This window comes from Nycticebus coucang, chromosome 12, assembly GCF_027406575.1.
Source record: "Nycticebus coucang isolate mNycCou1 chromosome 12, mNycCou1.pri, whole genome shotgun sequence".
NCBI classification, from domain to species: Eukaryota; Metazoa; Chordata; class Mammalia; order Primates; family Lorisidae; genus Nycticebus; species Nycticebus coucang.
In genome coordinates, this window is record NC_069791.1 from 108,621,318 (window position 1) to 108,645,818 (window position 24,501).

Below are 24,501 nucleotides of genomic sequence, written 5' to 3' on the forward strand. Positions count from 1 at the left end.
CTTCCCATTTTTCCTATTTCCCCTTTCCCCTAGTGTCCTTGAGTGTTTTTCTTTAATCTAGAAGAAGGGTTGGCAAACTACAGCTTGTAGGCCCAAACCAGCCCAGCTCTGTTTATAAATAAAGCTTTACTGGAACACAGTCATACCTACTCACTTATGAACTGTCTACAATGCTTTTGTGCTACAGTGGCAGAGATGAGTGGTTGTGACAGAGACCATATGGCCCACAAAGCTGAAAATATTTACCATCTGGCTCTTTACTGAAAGTTTGCCAGCTCCCAACCTAGAGCAATGCACCTTCTTATGATCCCCAAATCCTTTTTAGGTTGGGGATGAGGATGGCCAATTGGACAGATGGACGGTAATTCTGGGAACAAAGTTACTTAGGATCACATCCACAGCCCTGGGTCTCCTTAAAATCCTGCCAAAGCTGGGTAGAAAGCTGGAATTGCAGAAGATATATTTAATGGAGATCCAATTTGTACCAGAAGTTCAGTACTCAGAGTAACAATGTGATTTTATAAGAAATCATAATAATGGCCTCCAATTCCTGACATAGAGCTGCTAATCCCTTGGAATTTCCTGGGTGGTAGGAGTGTCTTTTGTTCTAATGAGGCAACTTTGGTGGGTTTCTAGATAAGGGCTGGTCACCAGAAAGACCAAGCCATGATTAGAAGCTTGGAACTTTCAGCCCCACCACCCCCATCCTAGAAGGGGAGGGGGCTAGAGATGGAGTTAATAAGTGATCACATCTAAGTGATGAAGCTGCCAAAGAAATCCCCAAACTCTGGGGTTCCGAGAGTGTCTGGTTGCTGAGGGACTGAGCCCTTCACCTGTGGGGTGTGATGCTAACTCCAGGTAACTTGTGGCAGAAATGAGTTACATAGCAGGGCACCCAGCTGGCATCCACGGAGAATGGCGTGGTGGGAAAACACCCCACACCCAGGCACAGAAGCGTTCTGCATTGAGTTTGAGGACAGTAGAAAACTTTGTTGTTTCCCATCACACAAGCAACAGTAATGGTGCCAGCTACTGAACACGCTTGCTGGCCCCTGGCTAGGGAGCTCAGAGGCGGCGCTCAGTTAATCCTCAGGCCAACCCTAAGAAGAAGGTGCAGACAGTATGGCACAGAAGGGCCACGTGGACAGACAGCAGCAGCAGAGCTGGGATGTGAGCCGGAGTGGACTCAGCAAGGGGTGAATAGACAGAGGTGAGACAAGAGGTCCACCCAGTCCCTGTCATCTCTGATGGGTTTTGTTTAATTCTTCATACATGATTATAATCCTTCAAGTTGTCTATTTGTGAACACTCTCATAAACAAACAAACAAACAAACAAACAAAAGAAATGAAAAGAAAGATAGAGGGTGGCGCCTGTGGCTCAGTCTGTAGGGCGCCGGCCCCATATACCGAGGGTGGCGGGTTCAAACCCAGCCCTGGACAAACTGAAAAAATAGCCGGGCGTTGTGGCGGGCACCTGTAGTCCCAGCTACTTGGGAGGCTGAGGCAAGAGAATCGCTTAAGCCCAGGAGTTGGAGGTTGCTGTGAGCTGTGTGAGGCCACGGCACTCTACCGAGGGCCATAAAGTGAGACTCTGTCTCTACAAAAAAAGAAAAGAAAGATAGAAACAAAAGAAAAAAAGAAAGGAAGAAAAGATAAAAGCAGAAAACTGAATGCCACCCCCTTCTGTGCCCTCAATGCCATAAAAGCAAGAATGCTGTCAGTGGGTGTTACTCAGGCACGGTCTCAGAGACAGAAAGGGGGGGCTCAGGGTGACGAGCTCCCATCTCCCAGGCCACCAGCCCTTGGTCCTCAGTGCCCCTCTGCCCCCTTCACAGGCCACCTGGGGACCATTACCTTGCTGGGGTGATCTTGCCTGACAGGTGCAGCTGAACTGCCCGGGGTGCTCTGAGCACTGCCTGGTGGAGAAGGACACTCATGTCCCAGCCCCGGCTGCTCCTCCGGGCATCCTGGCCGGTGTTGACCTCCAGCAGAACCAGCTCCTGGCCAGACGCGTGCACGGACAGAGACCCATTGAGGCCACGTGCTTTGTAGCGCCCAGCAGCCACCTGCACCTGCAGGGAAGCAGGGGAGGGCTCAGAGGCAGAACAGGAATAGCCTCCTCCTCCAGGAAGCCTTCCTGAGCCTCTCCATGTCTGAGCACCCACCCAGCACAGTGGGCAGCACATACTGTGGAAGGAACATAAGACAGACAGAGAAAGGGGGGACAGCCCATCCTGGCCCTGCTATTGGCTCAGGAACAGTCTCATCTTGTCCTTTCCACCATGTGTGAAGTGAGAGTTCCCACCACAAATGGGGAAACCAAGGCTCAGAGAAGGTCACATATGTCCCTAGCCTTGCTTGGCTCTTAAAACTCATAGTGGTACCTAAAGAGGGCTAGCAGGGAAGCAGAGGTCACCTTTGAAATTCATCAACAGAAAAGGGTGCCCAAATAGTGTCCCCGGGAACTGGAGGACCCAGAGCTTCCAGCATGCAAAGAAAATGGCTTTTGATACACAAAGGAATGGCCACAACTGGGTCAGCTGGCGTACAGGGGGAGTGGGATGGGGGTGGGGGAGCAGGAAGGACAGAGGCTCTACCAGCTGCCTGAGAGCTGAGCCCAATCCCCTTGCCTGACCTGGGTCTCAGTTTCTCTATCTATAAGGCAGTTTCTCCATCTGCAAAGCTGGTTTAGCCCCATGGTTCTCAACCCAGACTTTGCATTACCAACATGTGGAAAGCTTTTAAAAGCATGCCTGGGAATCAACCCAAGTGCCCATCAACTCATGAATGGATTAATAAACTGTGGTATATGTATACCATGGAATACAACTCAGCCATTCAGATGGAGACCTTACATCTTCTGTATTTACCTGGATGGAGTTGGAGAAGAGTCTACTTAATAAAGTATCACAAGAATGGAAAAGCAGGCTCAGTGCCTGTAGCTCAGTGGCTAGGGCGCTGGCCACATACACCAGAGCTGGAGGGTTCGAACCCTGCCCAGGGCCCACCAAACAACAGTGACAACTGCAACAGAAAAATAGCAGGGCATTATGGCGGGCACCTGTGGTCCCAGGTACTTGGGGGAACATAGTGAGACTCTGTCTCCAAAAAAAAAAAAAAAAATGGAAAAGCAAGTATCCAATGTATGCAATAGTAATATGAAACAAACAGATAAACAACTGTACCCCCACATAAGAGAAAAACACAATTAAATTCAAAGCGGGGAGGAGGGAAAGGGGAGAGGGGAGGAGTGAGGTTATCTGTAGACTCTCACCTAATGGGCACAAGGTAAGCGTGCATAGCACACCCTCTGGGTGAAGGGCTCACCTACAACTTGAACTTCACCTAACAAACACAAACAATGTAAGCTAATCACTTGTGCCCTCCTACTAATCTGAAATTTAAAAAGCATGCCTGGTCCATCCATAGATGGATTGGTAAACTGTGCCACATTCAGACAATGGAATATTATTCAGCACCAAAAAGAAATGTGCTATTAAGCCAAGAAAAGACATTGAGAAAACATAAATGCATATTACTAAGTGGAAGAAGCCCATTTGAAAAAGCCACTCACTATATAGGTTCCAACTCTCTGACATTCTGGAAAGGGCAAAACTGCAGATGCAATCGGAAGACCTGTGGTTGCCAGGGGATGGGGAGGGGCGACTAGGAAGGGCACCGGGGATTTTTAGGGCAGTGAAACTGCTCCGTATGACACTCTAATGGTGGACACCTGACATTATACATTTGTCCAAACCCACAGAATGTACAACACCAAGAGGGAGCCCTAATGTGAACTATAGATCTTGGTGGCTGATAACGTGTTAATGCTGGTTCATCAGCTGTAGTAAATGTACCACGGCAACCCGAGATGCTGAGGTTATGACAGGAGAAACTGCCGCGCAAGGGAGATACACGGGAACTCTGTACTTTCTTCTCAGGTTTTCTGCGAACCTAAAACTGCTCTCAAAAGATAAAGTCCATTAATTTGTTTTAAAGTATGTCTGGGGACACCTCTCCTTCCCCATGGCCCTTTGACCAGTCAACTCTTCATCCCTGGGCTGGGACCTGGGCATGCTCTAAAACCTCTCCAGGAGAACCCTGACAACTCCCAGGCTCCAGGAGACCCCCAACAACTCCCAGGCTTTCCAGGGGTCTCTGTGTGCCCTGGGGTCCCAAAGAGCTTGTATTCTCAATGGGGGCGACAATGGCAAAAATTGGTTCTTGGAGGGTGAGCGAAACTCTTACCCTGTTTATATATAAAGCAGAGACCTGCACACAGTACATGGACAGAATACGGCCTACCTGGGGAGCTGAAATTTCTTGGGGGAAGGCGATTAGGGAAAAAATGTCTAAAAAGGTTTCTTGGCTGGGTGCAGTGGCTCATGCCTGTAATCCCAACACTTTGGGAAGCCAAGGCGGATGGATTGCTTGAGCTCATGAGTTTGAGACCAGCCTGAGCTAGAGCAAGACCTCATCTCTAAAAAAAGATAGCCAAGCGTGTGGCAGGCACCTATAGTTCCAGCTACTTGGGAGGCTGAGGCAGAGAATCACTTAAACCTAAGAGTTTGAGGTTGCTGTGAGCTGTGATGCCACAGTACTCTATACCGAGGACAACAAAGGGTGAGACTCTGACTGTAAATAAATAAATAAATAAATAAATTTCTTAAGGGTAATAATTAAAATAAAGATGAAGGACACAGGTGTAGAAAGGTCCCTTGGGGTAGGTGACGCAGGAGTGCAGAGAGGTTGAGAAGGGAACTCCGTACCAGGCCCCAACTCAAGCACAGGGGTACCATGAACAAAGGGTTCTGCTGATTTGGGCGGTGCCTGTGGCTCAGTCAGTAGGGCGCCGGCCCCATATGCCGAGGGTGGCGGGTTCAAACCCAGCCCCCGGCCAAACTGCAACCAAAAAATAGCAGGGCATTGTGGCGGGCGCCTGTAGTCCCAGCTGCTCGGGAGGCTGAGGCAAGAGAATCGCTTAAGCCCAGGAGTTGGAGGTTGCTGTGTGCTGTGTGAGGCCACGGCACTCTACCGAGGGCCATAAAGTGAGACTCTGTCTCTACAAAAAAAAAGAAAAAAAGAAAAGAAAAATAAAAAAACTTGAACCTGGTAAATGAACTGGCATCCAAGCTTCTGGGGGACCCACTCCCCAATCTCCAATGAGTTCAAGGGACAACATGAGCTCTGGAGCCTGAACACCTAGGTCCCCAGAAAAGACCCTCCACTCAGGAGCTCAGCCACGTCACTTGTGTGTCTCAGATCCTCATCCACAAAATGAGCCCAGCAGTGGGCACCTCACAGCAGCATAGTGAAGTGTCCATGATATGATCCACGGGAAGGGTTGGGACAGAGCCTGGCACACAGTAAACACTCCACAGTCGCCTCTCCTATCACGGCTGGTTAACGTGACAGTGCCATCTCCAACCCGCCAGCAGCTCTCACGTGCACCAGAGTTTCATTGACTGCCACAAAGTGAGAAGGCCACAGTGGAGTGAGGGTGTGAGGAGCCTTCTCACTCCAGAGACGTCACCTCGAGGACACCTGCCTCTGAGGATTACCAGGTCACTCCACTCCCAGCCATTCTCAGGCTCCATTCAGGTTTCTTCTTCTTTCTTTTTTTCTTTTCTTTTCTTTCTTTCTTTTTTTTGGACTCAAAGTCTTGCTCTGTTGCTTGGGTAAAGTGCTGTGGCATCATCTTAGCTCACGGCAACCTCCTGGGTTCAAATGATCCTCCTGCTTCAGCCTTCCAAATATCTAGGACTACAGGCATGTGTTACCATGCCTGGCTAAGTTTTCTATCTTTTGTAGAGATGGGGTCTCAGGGTCTTGCTCTTGTTCAGGCTGGTCTTAAACTCCTAACTTCAAGTGATCCTACTACCTTGGCCTCCCGGAGAGCTGGGATTACAGGCGTGAGCCCCCGCGCCCTGCCGGCACAGAGTTAAGCACACAGCAGGCCATCTAAAAATTGCTGTCAAATTAAAGGTCTGCCCACCTTTCTTCAGGGCCTCATTCCTGCTGGATGACCTGTTTATGCTCCATGTTCCCCACTCCACAGCCTAATTCCTCTGCACACACCGCCTGCTCAAAGAAGAAACAAACTCGGGGCTCTCTAGGCCCCCAGGCCTGGGACGTCTTTCTCCATCTCTTTATTTCCTTGCAGAGTGAAACCCTTCAGTGTTTTTACTCCATACTGGGCAAAATACTCTTGGAAGAAAGAGCCTTCTTGGAGAATTACACAGCTTCTCTCAAGCCCAAATACAGCACAGGGTTTGGAGGAAAATTCTGTTTCCCCTCATTTCCAAGAGTGAAACGTGATCTCTCACCCACCCTTGCCACCCCTCTAGGGAGCTAAAAACCCTTCTTGTCTGGACAATCTCTTCCAAGTGATGGATTTGGAAACCTCCCTGCCATCTGTTCCTGATTCTGCAGGGGCCGCTTGGCTGTGTGAGGCACTGGGCCTGCCTCCCTCCCACCCTCCTTCCGCCCCATCTCCTGGCAGGCTGACTGCTCAGAGGCCACACTTGGAAGGCAGTTCCAGGGCAGCCCCAAGGGAGCAGCATCCATACCTGTAAGTCCGGAGGGAACGCTGGTCTGTGAGGATGTCTGAGCTGGAAGGAAAACACAAAGTAGGAGTCGGATCCGCTCAGCTGGACTGAGACCTGCTGGGAGGGGTTGGAGAGGAGGAGTCAGGGGGGCAGAGGGCCAGAGACAGAGGCCAGGAGGTGGGCACCAAGCAGGGATGGGTCGCCCCGAATGTGCCCAAAGCTCAGGCCCAACAGCAGATGCCAGAAGCCTCTACCTTCCCTCATCCTCCCTCACCCCAAATCTTTTTTTTTTGACGCAGAGTCTCAAGCTGTCACCCTGAATAGAGTGCTGTGGCGTCACAGCTCACAGTAACCTCAAACTCTTGGGCTTAAGCGATTCTCTTGCCTCAGCCTCCCTCGTAGCTGGGACTACAGGCGCCTGCCACAATGCCCGGCTATTTTTTTCTTTTTCGGTTGTAGTTGTCATTGTTGTTTGGCAGGCCCGGGCTGGATTCGAATCTGCCAGCTCCAGTGTATGTGGCTGGCACCCTAGCCACTGAGCTCCAGGTGCTGAGCCCCTCACCCTAAATCTTACTCAGGCTTCACTGATGGGAATGATGCTGGGAAGGGGTCCCAGACAAGGGGCTGGGAAGACCACTCTGGACCCCCACTTCCCTGCTCTAGTGTCTGTTTACACCTCCCACATCCCCACTGCCTAGCTCACCTCAGGTGTGAACCAGACACTGTGCTACCAGCTTTACGATTATCAGCTCATTTTGACCCCTGACATTGCCCTTCTTGGTTGGTCTTATTATCCCCATTTCCTAGCTGGCAAAACTGAGGATCAATGGGGTTAAGTGATTCACCCAAGGACACAGAGCTAGTTACCAGGGGAGCTGAGAATTATATAAAGCTTATATAAAACTAAGAGCCCTTTAGACTGAAAGCTCCTTGGCAATTGGGACAGAACTCCATACACAGTGAGTGAGTGACCAAACCTATATAAAACTAAGAGCCCTTTAGACTGAAAGCTCCTTGGCAATTGGGACAGAAATCCATAGACAGTGAGTGAGTGAACAAGCCCATATACCTATAGCAGCCGCTATGTGTTCACCCAACTAAGTTTCCCTTTCCTCCTGGATATCCAGCTAAAACTACATGTCCCAGACTCTCTTGCAGCTAGGTGGGGTCGTGAGATGAGAACATGGATAGGAATGCTGCTCAGGGTCCCAGAAAAAGCTCTTGCCTAATTCACTGCCCTTTCTCTCCCCATTCACCAGCTGGGGTAGAGACACTGGTGGAGAAGCCTGGGTCCCACGTGACTGTGTGGAGTAGAGCCACCCTGAACAGAGACACGAACTCTTGCAGTAAAGCAAACATTTGTTTCTGACAACAGCTTTGCCTGATGAATCACGTGCATGCTGCTAAAATAAGAACTGTGACGTGGGCTTTCTGGGGCCACTTCACCACCTCCTCAGCCCTCCCATATAGGGAGCCTTCTCTCTAACATTAAAACCTTTCCTCCCTCAGCAAGGGAGCAGAATTCAGCCTCCTGACCTGGGATGTGACATCATGCTTGATGGAAGCTTGTACATCTAGGCTGAAGTTGAATACTCCTTGGGGACTCCACTTAATGATGACACCCCCGTCCAAGCTCAGAGCCTGAGGGAACGTCAGCTGGGAAGAAACAGACAGCACCCTTTACTCCTGCTAAAAGTAAAGCTCTGCTTGGAGTATACAAACCAGGGTCTGCCCAAGCTGGGGACCATACCTGGTAGGAATGAGCCATAGCCAGGGCCAGGCTGTGCCAGATTTCTCCGTGCTGAGATCTGTCATGATGCAAGCCCTTTAAGTGCAGCGTGACTTTCTGGTTGACTTTCAAAGTGGCCTCAACCTCCTTGTTCTTAGCCTGGGTGTGTGAGAACCAGAAGCTCTAAGAGAAGTCACTTCCCATCTCTGGTGCCTGAAGAAGCCACCCTTGGAACCCAGTAGTCATGAGAAAATGGTCCCAAGATTGACAGGTTAAAGCACAGTCTACACCCTTTTTTTAACTTACAGAGCAGAAAGTAGGGCCAGGTACATGTGGAATCTTTCAGACAGGGGTGGGAACCCCAGGGTAGGGTTAGCAGGGTAGGCTTGAGGGGGCAAATATGAGTACCAGGGTGTTCTGGCAGCAGTCTATTTTTTTCACTGTTGTGTCCCTAACCTTCAGCATGAGTCCCAGCACATAGTAGGTGCTCAATAAGAATTCGGAAGAATGCAAAACCACAAGTCATAGCCTGAAGCCCCAATGTAAAAGCTAAGCTAGAGTAAAAGGCTGTTTAATTCACAGCGTAGCAGGCAGACTAATACTCCTCCCCAGTGATGTCCATGTCCTGATCCCTGAAACTTGTGACTATGTGACCTTACAGGGCAAAAGAGAATTTGCTAATTGGGTTCAGAATCTGTCAGGGGTTTTTCTTCTTTCATACAGATTTTTTTTCTTTTTTGAGGCAGGGTCTCACTCTGTCACCCAAGCAGGAATGCAGCTGTGTAATCACAGCTCACTGGAGCCTCAAACTCCTGGGCTCAAGGGATTCCTCCTGCCTCAGCCTCTCAAGTAGCTGGGACTACAGGTACCCACCACCACACACAGCTAATTTTTATGTTTTTGTAGAGACAGGGTCTCCGTTTATTGCACAGGCTCAAGCAATCCTTCCACCTCAACCTTCCAAAGTGCTAGGATTACAGGTGTGAGCCACCTCGCCTGGCCATAAGTTGAGGATCTTCACATGGGGACAGGAGTCTAGATTATTCAGGCAGCTGCAATGTAATCACACCGGTGCTCGTGAGAAGGAAGCAGGAGGATCAGACTCAGATATGGAAAGATGCTACTCTGCGGGCTTCGAAGACAAAGAAAGGAGCCCTGAGCCAAGAGATGCGGGTGGCATCTGGAAGCTGGAAAATTCAGGAAAAGAACTCTCCCCTGGAGCTTCTGGAAGACATATAACCTTGTTAACTCCCTGGTTTTAGCCAACTGAGACCCATTTTGGACTTCTGAGCTCCAGAACTATAAAGTACGTGCAAATTTTGTTTTAAGCTGCTAGGTTTGCAGTACTCAGTTAAGCAGAAATAGGAAACTACACATCATCTTCAATTCACTCAACAACTACTTAGCTTCCACCACATGCCCAGCTGCCGTCTTTTCTATCTGTGTTGACAGAGAAGTTAAAAATGCCTCACCAGAGAACTTTATCATTGGTGTGCATCTTTAGAGAAATGCACAGCCTTATTTTAGAATGAAGACAGAGGAAGAAAAATAAGGAGAGAAGGAAAATGTGTGTCATTAAACAGACAAGGTTTAGAAAGAGTAGACAACCAAATTAAGTTAAATTAAAGATCACCAGGTACCATTTCTAGCCTGGTGTTTATTGTCAGTGAGATTTGGGGCCCAGGTTAATCAAATCTTCTGATTTTTTCTTATGAACAGCAGAAATCTGGGGTTTACCCAAAATGTTCTGATTTCTAATGTTGGCAATTGATATTTTTAAATGTAAATGCTAAGCAGACCAAACAAAACACACCTGCAGGTTAGATTTGGCTCCTGCGCCAATCTGCAATCTCCGGTTTAAGAAACAGCAAATACCCCCGGGAGACATTCCTGCAGGTGTCTAAGGCTGTCATCCGCCCCCTTCCCTCAGCTCTGAGAACCTCACTACCTCATCTCTGGGGAGCCATTTGTGATTTTGATTTTTTTTTTTTTTTTTCAAAGACAGGATCTCACTCTGTAGCCCAGCTTGGAATGCACTGGTGTGATCATAGCTGACTGTAATTTGAACTCCTGGGCTCAAGCAATCCCTCCCGTTCAGTGGGATTTGGAGCCCAGGTTAATCAAATCTCCAGAGTAACTAGGACTACAGGCACATATCATCATGCTCAACTAAGACTTTATTTGTTGTAGCAGAAAGGTCTTGTTTTATTGCCCTGTCTGGTCTTGAATTCTTGGCCTCAAGCAAACCTCCTGCCTTGGCCTCCCAAGTGCTAGGATTACAGACCTGAGCCACTCTGTCTGGCCACTGCTCCTTTTAACTAACAGGCCCCAGAAGGGTGAAGCTTGGTGCTCAATGGCTGGCCCAGCTCCACCCTCCTTCCCACAAGCTGCTACCATCTTGCAAGAGAAAAACCACCACCATCTTCCTTGGGGGCTTGGTATATAGTAGATGCTCAATAAATGCTGGTTGAAGCATGCAAGCCATCTCCCAGAGGGCCTGCTCCTCCCAAAGGAGTCAGGAGGAAGACTTGGATGAGGGTCTAGCAGGCACACCTTCAGCACTTGAGAGAGATTATAATGCTACATTTCAATCCTTACAGCCACTGCCTACGAGGTGACTACCGCTGCCTCTACTTTATAGACGAGGAAACTGAGGCATAGAGATACGAAATAATTTGCTAAGGTCACATGGGAAAAACCAGATCTCACCCTCAGAAAGCAAAATGCCAAAACCTTCTAAGTCAGGGGCTCAACATGCTACAGCCCATTGCTAAAGAAGGTCTGTGGACACACTCACGCCCATTCACTTAGGTAGCGTCTATGCCGCTTTCCTGCTACAACAGCAGAGTTGAGTTGTGGTGACATGGACCATGTGGTCCACAGAGCCTGAAATATCTCCTACCTGGTTCTTTACAGAAAAGGTTTACTGTGCTTTGCTCTGGGTCACGGTGTACACAGGGTTGTAAATAGTGTTAAGGTGGCAACTGTCCCTCAAGCACTAATGTGACCAGCCCCTGTGGCTACAGTGGTTCATAAAATAGACACGGTACCAATTGTGGGTTTTCCACACTAGCAGAGGAAACCGAACAATCATATAAAAAACAGAACTGGATTTGTGACAGGTACTAGGAGCAAAAGGTACAGGGTATTGGCGGGGAGTGAATGGCTGCTTGTGAGGTGACCTGGGAGTCAGGAGAGATGGTGCTTGAGCTCACCCCTAAAAGACAAATAGAAGGAAAGGAGGCAATGCTGCTGGCAGGGGTGACAGCTCCAGAGGGAACCCCAGCGGGGAAGAAACAGGCAGTACCCTTTACTCTTGAGTGAGAGTTCACCAAACAGGAAGGAGAAGAAAAGGCTTCCCAGGGGAAGAAGTGGGCTGTGCAAAGGCCTCGGTCTCCCTCCCCTCACTGACGGCTCCAGGCTGTCAAAGGACCTTGCAAAGGTCCTAGGGCAGGTGAGGGATGAAAAGAGACCAGATGAGTGAATACAGGCAGCAAAAGGGGGCGGGAGGGTCAGAACTGGGGTCTTTATCCCAAGAGAAGCTCTGATGGTTTTTAAGCAAGGGAGCAAAAAGATTATGTTGGCATTTGGAAAGATGCCTTTGGCTGTTAAGCAAATTATAGTAGGGGGGACTTTGCAGAACAGAGAACCCACGCAGGAGAATGTTTCCTTTGTCCTATTAACAGATGATGGCAACTTGCCCTGGGGGCTGGGGTGGAAAGGTCTCCAGGGTCTTCTCACTTACAGTGTGCTGATTCCAAGTGACCAGGCACCCCTCCACGCTCCTGGGGATGGCCTTATTTTCGTAAGGGTGTGTCAGACCTGCACAGACCTGGGAGGGATAATGCATGTACACACGCATGCAGGAAGGTCAGGAGGCAGCTGGGGCCCTCTCCCCAGATCTCCTCCATTCCCTGCTGTACCCCAGAGCTCACTCACATAGGGGTGTCCAGCCTGGCGGCCCAGGACCACGGTCTGCAGGGTCTCCTCTCGGCCGTTCAGGACAACCCTCGTCTCCAGGGAGTAACGCTGGTGTTGCCTGTTGGCTGTGAAGGTCTCCTGCAGCAGGAGGCTCTGTGGGATGGGCAGGTGCAAGGGGTGCCTGGCGTGGGGACAGGAGAAGAGGCTGGAGCCATTAAAGCAGGTGGCAGGGTCAGAGACCCAAGAGACAGACAGCACTGAGGTCTGGAGTCACACTGAATGGGACAGGAACCCAGGCTTGATCTTCCACTGGCCATGTGACTTTGGGCAAAAGACTTCTCTGCACCTCAGTTTTCCCAACAATGCAAGGGGGCTAAAGTAATAATAACATGCTGAGACCATCAGAAATGACATCTGAGTAGTGAACGCAAGCTTCTCCAGGGCAAGGGTTTCTGCCTTTGTGTTCTCCGCCATTTTCCATGTGCCCTAAAGAGCACTTGACGCATAGTAGGTGCTCAATAAATACAAATGAACTGAACAAATGAATGAGACCTCTGTAAATGACAACTGTTGTTACTTTTCTGTTATTGTTGTTTTGGCCATTGATGACTTGTCCAGGATTACAAGGCTGGTCAATGCACAGGCTGGACCCAGGATAGGTCTGCTGCCCCCAACCTCATGCTGTTCCCTGCATACAGGGAATAGCCTTTTAAACTGGGTATGTCTGTAGGAAGTGAAATGACTTCCCAGCACAGCATTTAGAGTGGGGCTAGAGATGTGGGAGCTTTTAAGGTGGGTAGTGGTTTTTCTCCAGGCCCTGGACTGGCAGCTCTGTACACCTGGGGGGCCTGTGGCCCACTCTAGGGAAGTGGAAACTTAGGCAGCCACCAAACCTCAGGAGTTTCATCTGGGGATGGGTGCAACGCACCTAAGGAACAGGGTCCCCCGCTTCTGGTACAATATCCTGCCTCGCTTTCGCTCCTCCAGCTTGCCCTCCAGCTGCAGACCCTGAGACTGGCCCCGAGCATTGGTCCTCAGAGCTGTGAGCAACACGTGGGTCTTCTGGGGCTGCAACAAGGACCAGACTGAAGGGAGGAATAGGCCAGAGGGACCATGCAGCTGACCATCCTGCCTTGCAGGGGGACAAGGGGCAGCCTTGCACTGCCTGCCTGTTGCCCCCTGGAATAAGTACCGAAGAACAGCTGAGCTGGGCTGCAGCCCTCACCCTGACCAACCTATAAAATCCGGCCGGCACCCAGCCATGCCAGATCTTGTTAGGTACCTTATGGGGAATAAAGAACTTGGGCTTCTCAGCTCAAAGATGCCAAGCTTTGCTCCAGAGTCTGTGCTAATGGGCCTGGGGTCCATTTCACCGATCGAGAAACTGAGGGGCAGGGAGGCTGTAGGTCACAGGCCAAACTGGTGGCATGAAGGGAGGACCTAGGGTGTCTTGGCTGTACAGGCCACCGGCTCTTACCCACTCCGCATGCCTGTAGGCCGCTGTTAGGTTCAGCTCCTGCTGGGGGCCTTTCCACCAGCAGTGAAGGATCTTGCGGTGCTGGCTGTTCTCGGCACGCACCTCCCCCTGTGCTGCTGCACTCCAGGGCGACTCGAGTTCACTCTGGCCATGGAAAAGGCCCTGTGCCAAGGCCGTCACTGTGGAAACCTGCAGTGAGGCAGGGGAGGGAGACCAAGGCCTTTGCACAGCCCATTTCCTCCCCTGGGAAGCCTTTTCTTCTCTTTCCTGTTTGATGAACTCTCACTCATCCTTCAAACCCTTCTGATGCTGTCTCTGCCAGGCCTGTCCTGACTGGCGTAGGCAGGCTGGTTATTACCCAGAGGGCCTTGAGATGAGAGGAAAAGCTCTTCTCAGTGGTTCCAGCCCACAAGCACACACCACTGACTTCCTCGCCCCTCTCTCCTCTCCAGTTTGGGAGGGAATCCCTGATGCCTAGTGACTAGGGACTAAGGAGAGTGTCTGTCCCCTGAGGGCACAGGCTGGCAGGTGGCCTTCCCTCCTTTCACTGCTGTCATGGTCTTCAGAGCCTGGGAAGGGCTGGGCGTGGTCTTGTGTACACTGGGGGAGGGGAAATGGAGCACTTGCACCCACTGCTCCAGCCAGGCTCCCCCTGGTGCCCTGGGCCCTGCTGGTGCTGTCCCTTGCTCACAGCGCTCTCTCAGGGGCCACAAGTGGAGAGGTGATGAGACCAAGATGGGATGTGGCATTGCTTGAGCCTCTGGCCAAATACCAGAGCCCCATTACGCCTTGTCCCAAGTCACCAACTCTTGAATCTTCCCAGAAGACCCCCCACCGCCAGCTTCCCCATTTCAGCTGCAGGCTCTTCTTTCCACCTAGATGCCTGAGACAAAACCTTGGCGTCATTTGTCTCCTTTCTCTTGCACCCAGACACTTGCTGCCACCTCTGCTGTCATGGCCCAGGCCTTGCTGCCGTCCCCTCTATTTATTTATTTATTTATTTTGGCCGGGGCTGGGTTTGAACCCAGTACCTCCGGCATATGGGGCCAGTGCCCTACTCCTTTGAGCCACAGGCGCCGCCAGCCGTCCCCTCTAGTTGGGTCAATGGCAGGGGCTAGTTGGCCAACGACTGCGCCTCCTACTCCTGCTGCCCAGAATCCTCCCTGGAGCCCCTGAGATGGCCAGAAATACCCCCGCAGCCCCAGCTGCAGAGGGGACTGCCCGGCCCCAGGCGGCCCCAGGCGACCCCAGTCAGGCCCGGACCTCCCCTCCGGGTCCTCCTGGCTTCCCAACACCAGGACAGGGTTTGTGTGCCAAGCACCCTTGGTCATGCCCTTGGGGAAAGCACTTGGTTTTCTCCCAACACTCCCCATCAATCCACCGAACACGAGTGGAGATACACACTTCAGTCAGCAGACGCTACAAACCCACCCACGGCCCAGAGGCTTTCATATTGGTTTCAGCAAAAGCCTAATGTCTACTTGTTGCCAAAATCTCATTCAACCTGCTTTCCTGTTTTATTTCACTCCCCGTCAGCCACTAAGTGGGAATATGGGAAATTCAGGTTTTTGTTTTAGGTCCTCTCTCCCCAGAGTCACTTGGCAGCTCTAACTCTAATGATTATAAACACCAGATGGACCAAACATCACACATGTGTGACTAGGGGCCTTGGGTTTTCCCCTATGCATTGGAAGAAGATCTCAGTGTCAGAGAAACAGGCCCCTGTCCTGGGTGCTGAGTGGGGGAGGCTGCAGGGCTCCTGGCTGAGCGCTGCTCACCCGCAGGTAGGTGGTAGTGGGCGTGTAGATCTGGATCTTGCCCTCCCTGTTGTGGCCCTTACTCTTGCAGGTCACGCTGACCACCAGGCCCTTGAGGGTCCAGGCTTTGCCCAGCGTCAGCTCCAGGACAGCTTGGAATGTGGCTCTGTGTGGCCAGTACAGCCTGTGAGCTGCAGAGACCACCAGCCACGGACTATTCAGGTTCACGGCACCTGCAAAGGGACAGAAAAGGAGAATCGGGTACGTGGGGCAGGAAGGGAACTTCCAGAGGGGAGCAAGAGGTCCCCACGCTCGTCACAGCCATAATGGGCATATCTCAAAACTGAGACTGACGGGGCATGAGGGAACTTTCTAGAATGATGGTAACACTGTGAATCTTGACAGGGGCTCAAATGACACAGCTGTACACACATGTCAAAATTCATCCAAGGGTAACCTGGAGATTTGTGCATTTCACTCCAATTAATGAAATGTGCACTGAAATGCTTAGGGGTGAAATATACAATGTCCACAACTTACTTGGATCACACCAAAAACTAAGAAGGATGGATAGGTGGATACAGGCAATAAGGAAAGTAGGGTAAAATGTGAATAGCAGAATCTAGAACGAGGGTGTGCTGTTCACTGTACAATTCTTTTTAATTTTCTGTATGTCTGAAATTTTTTCATAGTAAGATACTGACAAAAAAATTACGGGGAAGAACTGGAAAGCGGGCCCTGGAGTGTGATGATACAGAGCACAACCTTTCCTGTCCCAGGTCGTGCAAGCTCTTTGAGCCTGCGCTTCCATCATGGGTAAAATGGGTATAATGTACTAGTCACTGGGTCTTAAGACAAAGTAAACACTTGTTAAAGAGTAAATAACACCACCACCATCATCATCAGAAAGTTGACATTTGATGTAGCCTTGAACTCTCCCATGATTAACTAAACTAGCTCACAGAATCCCTCTCCTCTTTTGTAATGAATAACCCAATTCATTCAAGGACTAATTCAATAAACATTTCTCAAGATGAGTGTTTTTGCAGCAAATAGGCAAGAACAGTCACTGACTTTGTGGGACTTGTCATCTGGGGGACAGGGGAGAGGGGAGGGACAGATCTCAAACAGATAAACCCATAATGAGAACCCAGGTAGAAATGCTGAACTCTATGGAGGAAAGGAGATGACATGTTAGCTGAGACCTAAATTAAAGATGAAAGGAGGGCACCCTCCACCCCTGCTGGAGATGGGAGGTTTACTGTCTGGGGAAACTAAGGTAGGGAGTCTCAGCTATAGGAACACCAGGCACAGGTAGGGTAGGAATGAGACGCCAAGGTAGGAGCAAGGAGATGCTGAATGGTGGGCAGCCTGGTCCCCTGCCTGGTTGCTACCTCCCCCCCGCACACACAGGAAATGGGATAAGACTATTCCACAGAAGGACAAAATGAAGGGAAAGAAAAGGTCCACATATATGGATCCCAGGGGCCCCCAAGACAGCCAGGTCCCCAGCCCACAAGTCAAAAAATGCCTCCACACATATGCAGAGCCTCTTTCCAAACAAGTTTTGAGTAGCTGATCATTCTTTTTTTTCTATTTCATTCATGTTTATTGCATGGTGATAATGATCTTGTCTTATTTTATAGATCCCAGCTTGAACTTGGCAAACTAAGGCCTCACAAAAACATCTGGTTAGCTACTCTTTTTTTTTTTATTGTTGGGGATTCATTGAGGGTACAATAAGCCAGGTTACACTGATTGCAATTGTTAGGCAAAGTCCCTCTTTGGTTAGCTACTCTTAAATTTTATAAAATGGTTTGAGGGAGATAAGTTTTTGTTAACCAAAGCTTTAAATATCTGCTCCAAAATATTGGACCCCATAGTCTACTAAACTGATGATTTTAATTAAGTTCTCAAGCAGAAACATAGTTATCTTGTTTTAAAACAGGGTAACAAATTTTTGAGTAGTTGATTCAAACATAAACACATGCTCAGGTCTTAATTTTTAAAAAAAGCTCAGAGGAAGCAGATTACTACCACCATCCCCCAAGTTCTCTAACATTTCTATAACTTTTTCTATAACTCTTTGGGTTTGTTTTTTTTTAATTGAGACAGAATCTCACTTTGTGGCCCACAGTAGAGTGCCAAGAACCTCCAGCTCTTGGGCTTCAGTAATTCTCTTGCCTCAGCCTCCCAAGTAGCTGGGGCTACGGGGACCCGTCACAATGCCCAGCTTTTTTTTGTAGAGGTAGGGTCTCACTCTGGCTCAGGCTGATCTCTAACCACTGAGCTCAAGCTGATCTCGAACCCACCTCGGCCTCCCAGAGTGCTAGGATTATAGGTGTGAGCCCACCATGTCCGGCCAAGTTCTGTAACTTATAGTCTCAGAAAAATAAGAGAAGATAATGTATTTATAAAGCAATATGCCATAGAAAGGAACAAAATTGAACTATTGAATATTAAAGTAATCCTGGCTGGGTGCTTGTAGCTCAGTGGTTAGGGCAATGGCCACATGATCCAGGGCTGGTGGGTTCAAACCCAGCCTGGACCTGCTAAACAAAAAAAGAAAAAAAAATTAAGGTAATCTAAAATAAAAATGTCACTAAAAGGGCTGGCAAATGAAGTTGAGAAAAATCAGTCATCAAAGAGAACAAAGATAAAGAAATGGAACAAAAGAAAAAAAAGTAAAGAAAATTAGAGGCTCAGTTTCTGAGAATTGGCATCTGACAAATAGGAATTACAAAACACAGAAGGAAAGAAAGTATTAAAGACATTGTACAAGAAAATTGCCCAGACTTCAATGACATGTTTCCAAATCAAAAGGGCTCAGCTAAGAGCCCTGTACAAAGGATGAAAATAGATTTACAACCAGGCACATCATTATGAGAATTAATGGCACTGGGAATAAAGTGAAGCTCCTAAAAGCTTCTAAGACAGTGAGAAAAGAGTATCATACAAAGGATGATGGATCAGAAACAGCACCAGTCCTCCAAAGTAATTTGAAACAATAGTGGAGCAATGACTTCAAAATCCTAAGGGAAATTGATTTTCAACCTAAAATTCTCTACTCAACCACATTACCCAGGTAGAATGAAGACATTTTAAAGATTCAGAGTCTTAAAGTGTTTACATTCTGTTATGGGTTGAATCGTGTCCCCTAGAAAGGTAGGTTGAAGTCTTCATGCCCAGTACCTAAGAATGAGAATGGGATTGCCTCAGACATAATTAGGTAAGAAGAGGTCATGCTGAAGAAGGATGGGCCCTTAAACCAAAATAATCCGTATGTTTATAGGAAGAGACAAATTTGAGCACAGACACCCATGCAGGAAGAATGCCATGTGACAACAGACGGGGAGACTAGGGGGACACAGTTGCAAACCAAGAAACACCAATCTTCAACAGCCACCACCAAAAGCTAGGAAGAGGCAAGGAAGGATTCTAGTCAGGGTCTCAGAGAGAACAAGACCCTACTGGCTCCTTGATTTCAGACTTACGGCCTTCAGAACTATGAGGGAATAAATTTCTGTTGTGTTAAGCCACCCAGTTTGTGGTAATTTATTAGAAATGAATACACCTCCATGTATCCTCTCTCTGGAAGCTACTGGAAGATATGCTCCATTAGAGTAAAGGAATAAATCAAGAAGGATGGCAGAGGTGCAAGGAACCGGGGCTGTGACCCAGAGGAGGCGTGAAAGGAATTCCCAGCACGATGGTGAAGGGAGACCACAGAACCACAGCGGCACTAGTCTGCTTTGGAACAGAACGACAGAGACCCCAGGAAGAAGGTATACAAGAAAAATGTCAGAACTAAACGAAGCTGATAAACAATCTGATACATCTGATCATTTGGAGAAGAGGTTTACAATGTCACTGAACATTTTGGGAATAATTGGTAGGAGAAAAATAGAAAGCTAATCCAACAGGGGGTAAAAAGACAATTATAACTTATGGAAAAACAAAAAGTTATGATCTTAGCATACTAGGTGCCTCAGCTATGGTAGACATATATGGAGACATAATTATGTAAATGTTCAATGTTAACAAAATATAATTCTTTTAAGAGGATGAAGGGCTCCTCTTCCCTTTGAAAATATTTGAAAAGGACTAGAGTAAGAATAAAATTCTCATCCTTTCCAGTAAGAAATCTATGGAGTATACCTAAAAGAGAAAAATAAAGAAATAAAAGTATGCAACTGCAACAAAAAAATAGCCAGGCGTGGCGGGCGCCTGTAGTCCCAGCTACTCGGGAGGCTGAGGCAGGAGAATGGCCTAGGCCCAGGAGTTGGAGGTAGCTGTGAGCTGCGTGACACCACGGCACGCTACCGAGGGCAATAAAGTGAAACTCTGTCTCTACACACACACAAAAAAAAGAAATAAAAGTATGATTATATATTTATATATATATATATATATTTTGTAGAGACAGAGTCTCACTTTACCACCCTCAGTAGAGTGCCGTGACGTCACACGGCTGATAGCAACCTCCAGCTCCTGGGCCTAGGTGATTCTCTTGCCTCAGCCTCCTGAGCAGCCAGGACTACAGGCTCCCGCCACAACGCCCCACCATTTCTACATTGCAGTTTGGCCGGGGCTGGGTCTGAACCCGCCACCCTCGGTATATGGGGCTGGCGCCCCACTCACTGAGCCACAGGTGCCTCCCAATTATATTATTTTAAAAGATTAGAAGGTAGAGCAGAAGAAACAGCTAAAAGAAAGATACGTTGGGGCAGCACCTGTGGCTCAAAGGAGTAGGGTGCCGGCCCCACATGCCAGAGGTGGCGGGTTCAAACCCAGCCCCAACCATAAACTGCAAAAAAAGAAGATATGTTGAAGTCAGGAGTTGAAGTTGCTGTTTTGTTTTTTGTTGTTGTTATTGTTGTTGTTGCAATAGAGTCTTGCTCTGTTTCTCAGTCTAGAGCAGGGGTCCTCAAACTTTTTAAACAGGGGGCCAATTCACTGTCCCTCAGACCGTTGGAGGGCTGGACTATAGTTTAAAAAAAAAACTCTGAACAAATTCCTATGCACACTGCACATATCTTATTTTGAAGTAAAAAACAAAACGGGAACAAATATAATTCACACGGCTTCATGTGGCCTGCGGGCCGCAGTTTGAGGACGCCTGGTCTAGAGTATCATGGCATCAGCCTAGCTCATAGCAACCTCGAACACCTGGGCTCAAGCAATCCTCCTGCCTCAGCCTCTCAAGTAGCTGGGACTACAAGCACTTGCCACAACCATCTAGCTAAAATTTTCTATTTTTAGGTTCAGCGCTTGTAACTCAGTGGCTAGGGTGCCAGCCACATACACCAGAGTTTGCGGGTTCGAACCCAGCCCAGGCCTGCCAAACAACAATGACAATTACAACTAAAAAATAGCCAGGCGTTGTGGTGGGCACCTGTAGTCCCAGCTACTTGGGAGGCTGAGACAAGATGATTGCTTAAGCCCAAGAGTTTGAGGTTGCTGTGAGCTGTGACACCAGGGCGACACAGTGAGACTGCATCTCAAAAAAAAATAAATTAACGAAATAAAATTTTCTATTTTTAGTAGAGATGGGGTTTCTTTCTTGCTCAGGCTGGTCTTGAACTCCTGACTTGAAGCTATCTTCCTGCCTCAGCCTTCCCGAGTGCTGGGATTAAAGGCATGAACCACTATGCCCAACCTAGAGGTTGCTATTTTGATCAAGACTTGAGGTATTCTGATGTGAAGCAGAAGATTCATTCTTATTTTAAACTTTAACTTTTAAAAATATTTCAAGTACATACAAAAGCAGGGAGCATAGTATGATAAGTTCCCATGTAACCACAAACCCAACTTCAACAATTACCAATTCATACTCTAACTCACTTTTTTTTTTGGAGACAGTGTCTTACTTTTTTGCCCTCTGTAGAATGCCGTGGTGTCAGAGCTCACAGCAACTTCAAACTCTTGGGCTCAAGTGATCCTCTTGCCTCAGCCTTCCTAGTAACCAGGACTACAGACGCTCACCACAAAGCCCAGCTATTTTTTAGAGATGGGGTCTTGCTGTAGTTCAAGCCGCTTTGAAACTCCTGAGCTCAGGAGATCCACCCACTTTGGTCTCCCAGAGGGCTAGGATTACTGGTGTGAGCACCGCACCCAGCCTACTAATTCACTTTTTTAAAGAAGTAGGGTCTCATTCTGTCACCCAGTCTGCAGTTCAGTGGCTATTCACAGATACAGTTGTAACTCACCTCAGCCTCAAACTCCTAGGTTCAAGTAATCCTCCCACCTTGGCCTTCCAAGGAACTGGGTCTACAGGTTCATGCCAATACATCCAGTTAATTTCAAAGATTTCTTTTAGAGATGGGGGTCTTGCTATATTGCCCAGGCTGTCTGAAATTCATCGTCTCAAGCAAACTTCCAGCCTCAGCCTCCTTCGTAGCTGGGATTATAGGTGTAAGCTATCTCACTCAGCTCATTCACTTTTTAAGAGAGTATTTTAATAAAAATTTAAAAATCAGGGCGGCGCCTGTGGCTCAGTCGGTAAGGCGCCAGCCCCATATACCGAGGGTGGCGGGTTCAAACCCAGCCCCGGCTGAACCGCAACCGAAAAATAGCCAGGCATTGTGGTGGGCGCCTGTAGTCCCAGCTACTCGGGAGGCTGAGGCAAGAGAATCGCTTAAGCCCAGGAGTTGGAGGTTGCTGTGAGCTGTGTGAGGCCACGGCACTCTACCGAGGGCCATAAAGTGAGACTCTGTCTCTACAAAAAAAAAAGAAAAATTTAAAAATCAATTGAAAAAACTAATTCAAGGATAAACTATGGTAAATCCATTTTTTAAAGTGAGAGAAACTCTTTTCCAGGAAGAAAGAAAAGCAAGTGCAAAAAGAGAAAAAAAAAAAAAAGAAAAGCAAGTGCAAAGGCCCTGGGGAAGAGAAAGGGGCCTGGGAGGCTACAGGATGAGGAGAGTAGGGTGAGTCAGGGCTGAAGAAGCGTCAGGGGCTGGATTGCCAGAGGTTACAAATTAGGATGAAATTATAAGTGCCATGGGACATGTTAAAGCTTTAGCCCAGCAAACAAAAGGAAAAGGTGTTCTAGGTAGTGGGGATGGCTATAGAAAATGCCTAGAGGCTGGTCATCTGGGCTGCTAACCAGGGAGGCTCCCAGCCTGTACTCACCTTCCCACTTCCATAGGGTGGCCCTCGACGTGTCCTTCCACTGCCCGCCTGCCACAAAGAGCAGCCGCCCGTTGTGCTGCACCTTGAGGTGTGTGCTGCTCTCCACATGCGGCTGGAGGAGGCTTGAGTGGTACAGCTGTGCACGGCCATCCACCTGCCTCTCAGGCACCTGCAGCACAAACTGGAGACGCCCCCACCCCGCCCCCAGATGCCAATCAGACTGTGCCACTCCCAGCCTAGGATGCTCCACTGGCTCTCTATTCCAGCGGGGTGGGGTGCGGGGAGCTCCCTGGCTCTCAGGATCCGCCCCAGCCCACCACCCTGGCACAGGTCTTGGCATTCCACCCCCTTGTTCTTTACACTGTAACCATATAGGTGAGAAAGAAGAAGGAAAAAAAAAAAAAAGCTTGGCCTGAGAAAGTAAAAATCTGTCCAGGTATCCATCAGACTAGAAAAACAGACGCAGATAAAGCCAGTTGCAAAGTTAACGTCACAGCTGTAAAGTATATTGACAAGGGGTGGAATGGCTGAGTCTTACGGTAACACTGTTTGTTCGTTTGTTTTTGAGATAGTCTCACTATATCATCCTCGGTAGAGTGCCATGGAATCACAGCTCACAGCAACCTCAAACTCTTGGACTTAAGCGATTCTCTTGCCTCAGCCTCCCAAGTAGCTGGGACTGCAGGCGCCCACCACAACGCCCGGCTATTTTTTGGTTGTAGTTGTCATTGTTGTTTAGCAGATCCCAGGCCGGGTTTGAACCCACCAGCCCCAGTGTATGTGGCTGGCGCCCTAGCCACTGAGCTACAGGCATTGAGCCTGGTAACTCTATGTTTAACATTTTAAGGAACTGCCAAACATTTTTCAAAAAAAGTTGCGCCATTTATAATCCCACCAAAAACGTGTGAGGGTTCCAGTTTCCCTACATTCCACCAATACTCGCTCTTGCCCGTCTTTTCTATTTTAGTCACGTTAGTGGGAGTGAAGTGGCCTCTCACTGTGGTTTTGGGTAGCTAAGCATCTTCTCATGTACTTGTTGGCTATTTGTATATCTCTTCAGGGAATGTCTATTCAAATCTTTTGCACATTTTGAAATTTGATTATTTGCCTTTTTATAATGGAGTTGTAAGAATTCCTTCAATATCCTGGATGCCACCCTGTATCAGATGCGTGACCACCAAACGTTCACATCTACCCTGGACACCACCCCCTTATCAGATGCGTGACTGCCAAGCATTCACGTCTACCCCGTGGGTTGTCATTGCGCTTTCTTGATCATCTCCTCCCAACCACAAAAGTTTTCAGATGTGACGAAGTCCGATTGATTTTTGTTGTCATTAGATATCATACTTTGGGTATGATATCTCAGAAACCCTTACCTAATTCAAGGTAAAATTTACATTTTATTCTAGGAGTTTTATTGTGTTCATCCTTAAATTTAATTCCATGATCCATTTTGAGTCTGTTTTTGTATTTAAGGTAAAATAGGAGAGTCCACTTTCATTCTTTTGCACATGGATATCCAGTTGTCTCGGTTGAAGATCCAGTTTAACCAATTGTTAAAAACACAATTCTTTCCCTCACTTAATTAAAATGGCTGTCCAGCCATGCTCTATTAAAAAATTAGTATTGACAGTGGCCGGATACTTTCTGGACAGCCCTCATACATTGGCACCCTTGTCAAAAATCAATTAAGTTAGGGGCAGTGCCGATGGCTCAAAGGAGTAGAGCACGGGCCCCATATGCTGGAGCTGGTGGGTTCAAACCCAGCCCTGGCCAAAAACTGCAAAAAAAAAAAAAAATCCATTAACTTATTATAAGTACTGTCATGTATCACTTCATGACTGGGATACATTCTGAGAAAGGTGTCACTCAGGCAACTTCACTGTTGTGCGAACATCATTCAGCATACTTATGCAAACCTAAATGGTCTG

The 24,501-nt window shown here is 48.3% G+C and overlaps 1 protein-coding gene across 1 annotated transcript in view; it reads right to left on the bottom strand.

The window, feature by feature from the left end:
• Nucleotides 1-24,501, bottom strand: part of LOC128562067 (uncharacterized) — a 152,631-nt gene that overhangs the window by 60,928 nt on the left and 67,202 nt on the right. The window contains 10 exon segments of the mRNA XM_053556665.1: nt 1,856-2,073; nt 6,571-6,663; nt 8,086-8,205; nt 8,300-8,437; nt 12,024-12,110; nt 12,218-12,380; nt 13,128-13,267; nt 13,677-13,865; nt 15,455-15,666; nt 22,568-22,748. Coding sequence (XP_053412640.1) covers nt 1,856-2,073; nt 6,571-6,663; nt 8,086-8,205; nt 8,300-8,437; nt 12,024-12,110; nt 12,218-12,380; nt 13,128-13,267; nt 13,677-13,865; nt 15,455-15,666; nt 22,568-22,748 — 1,541 coding nt within the window.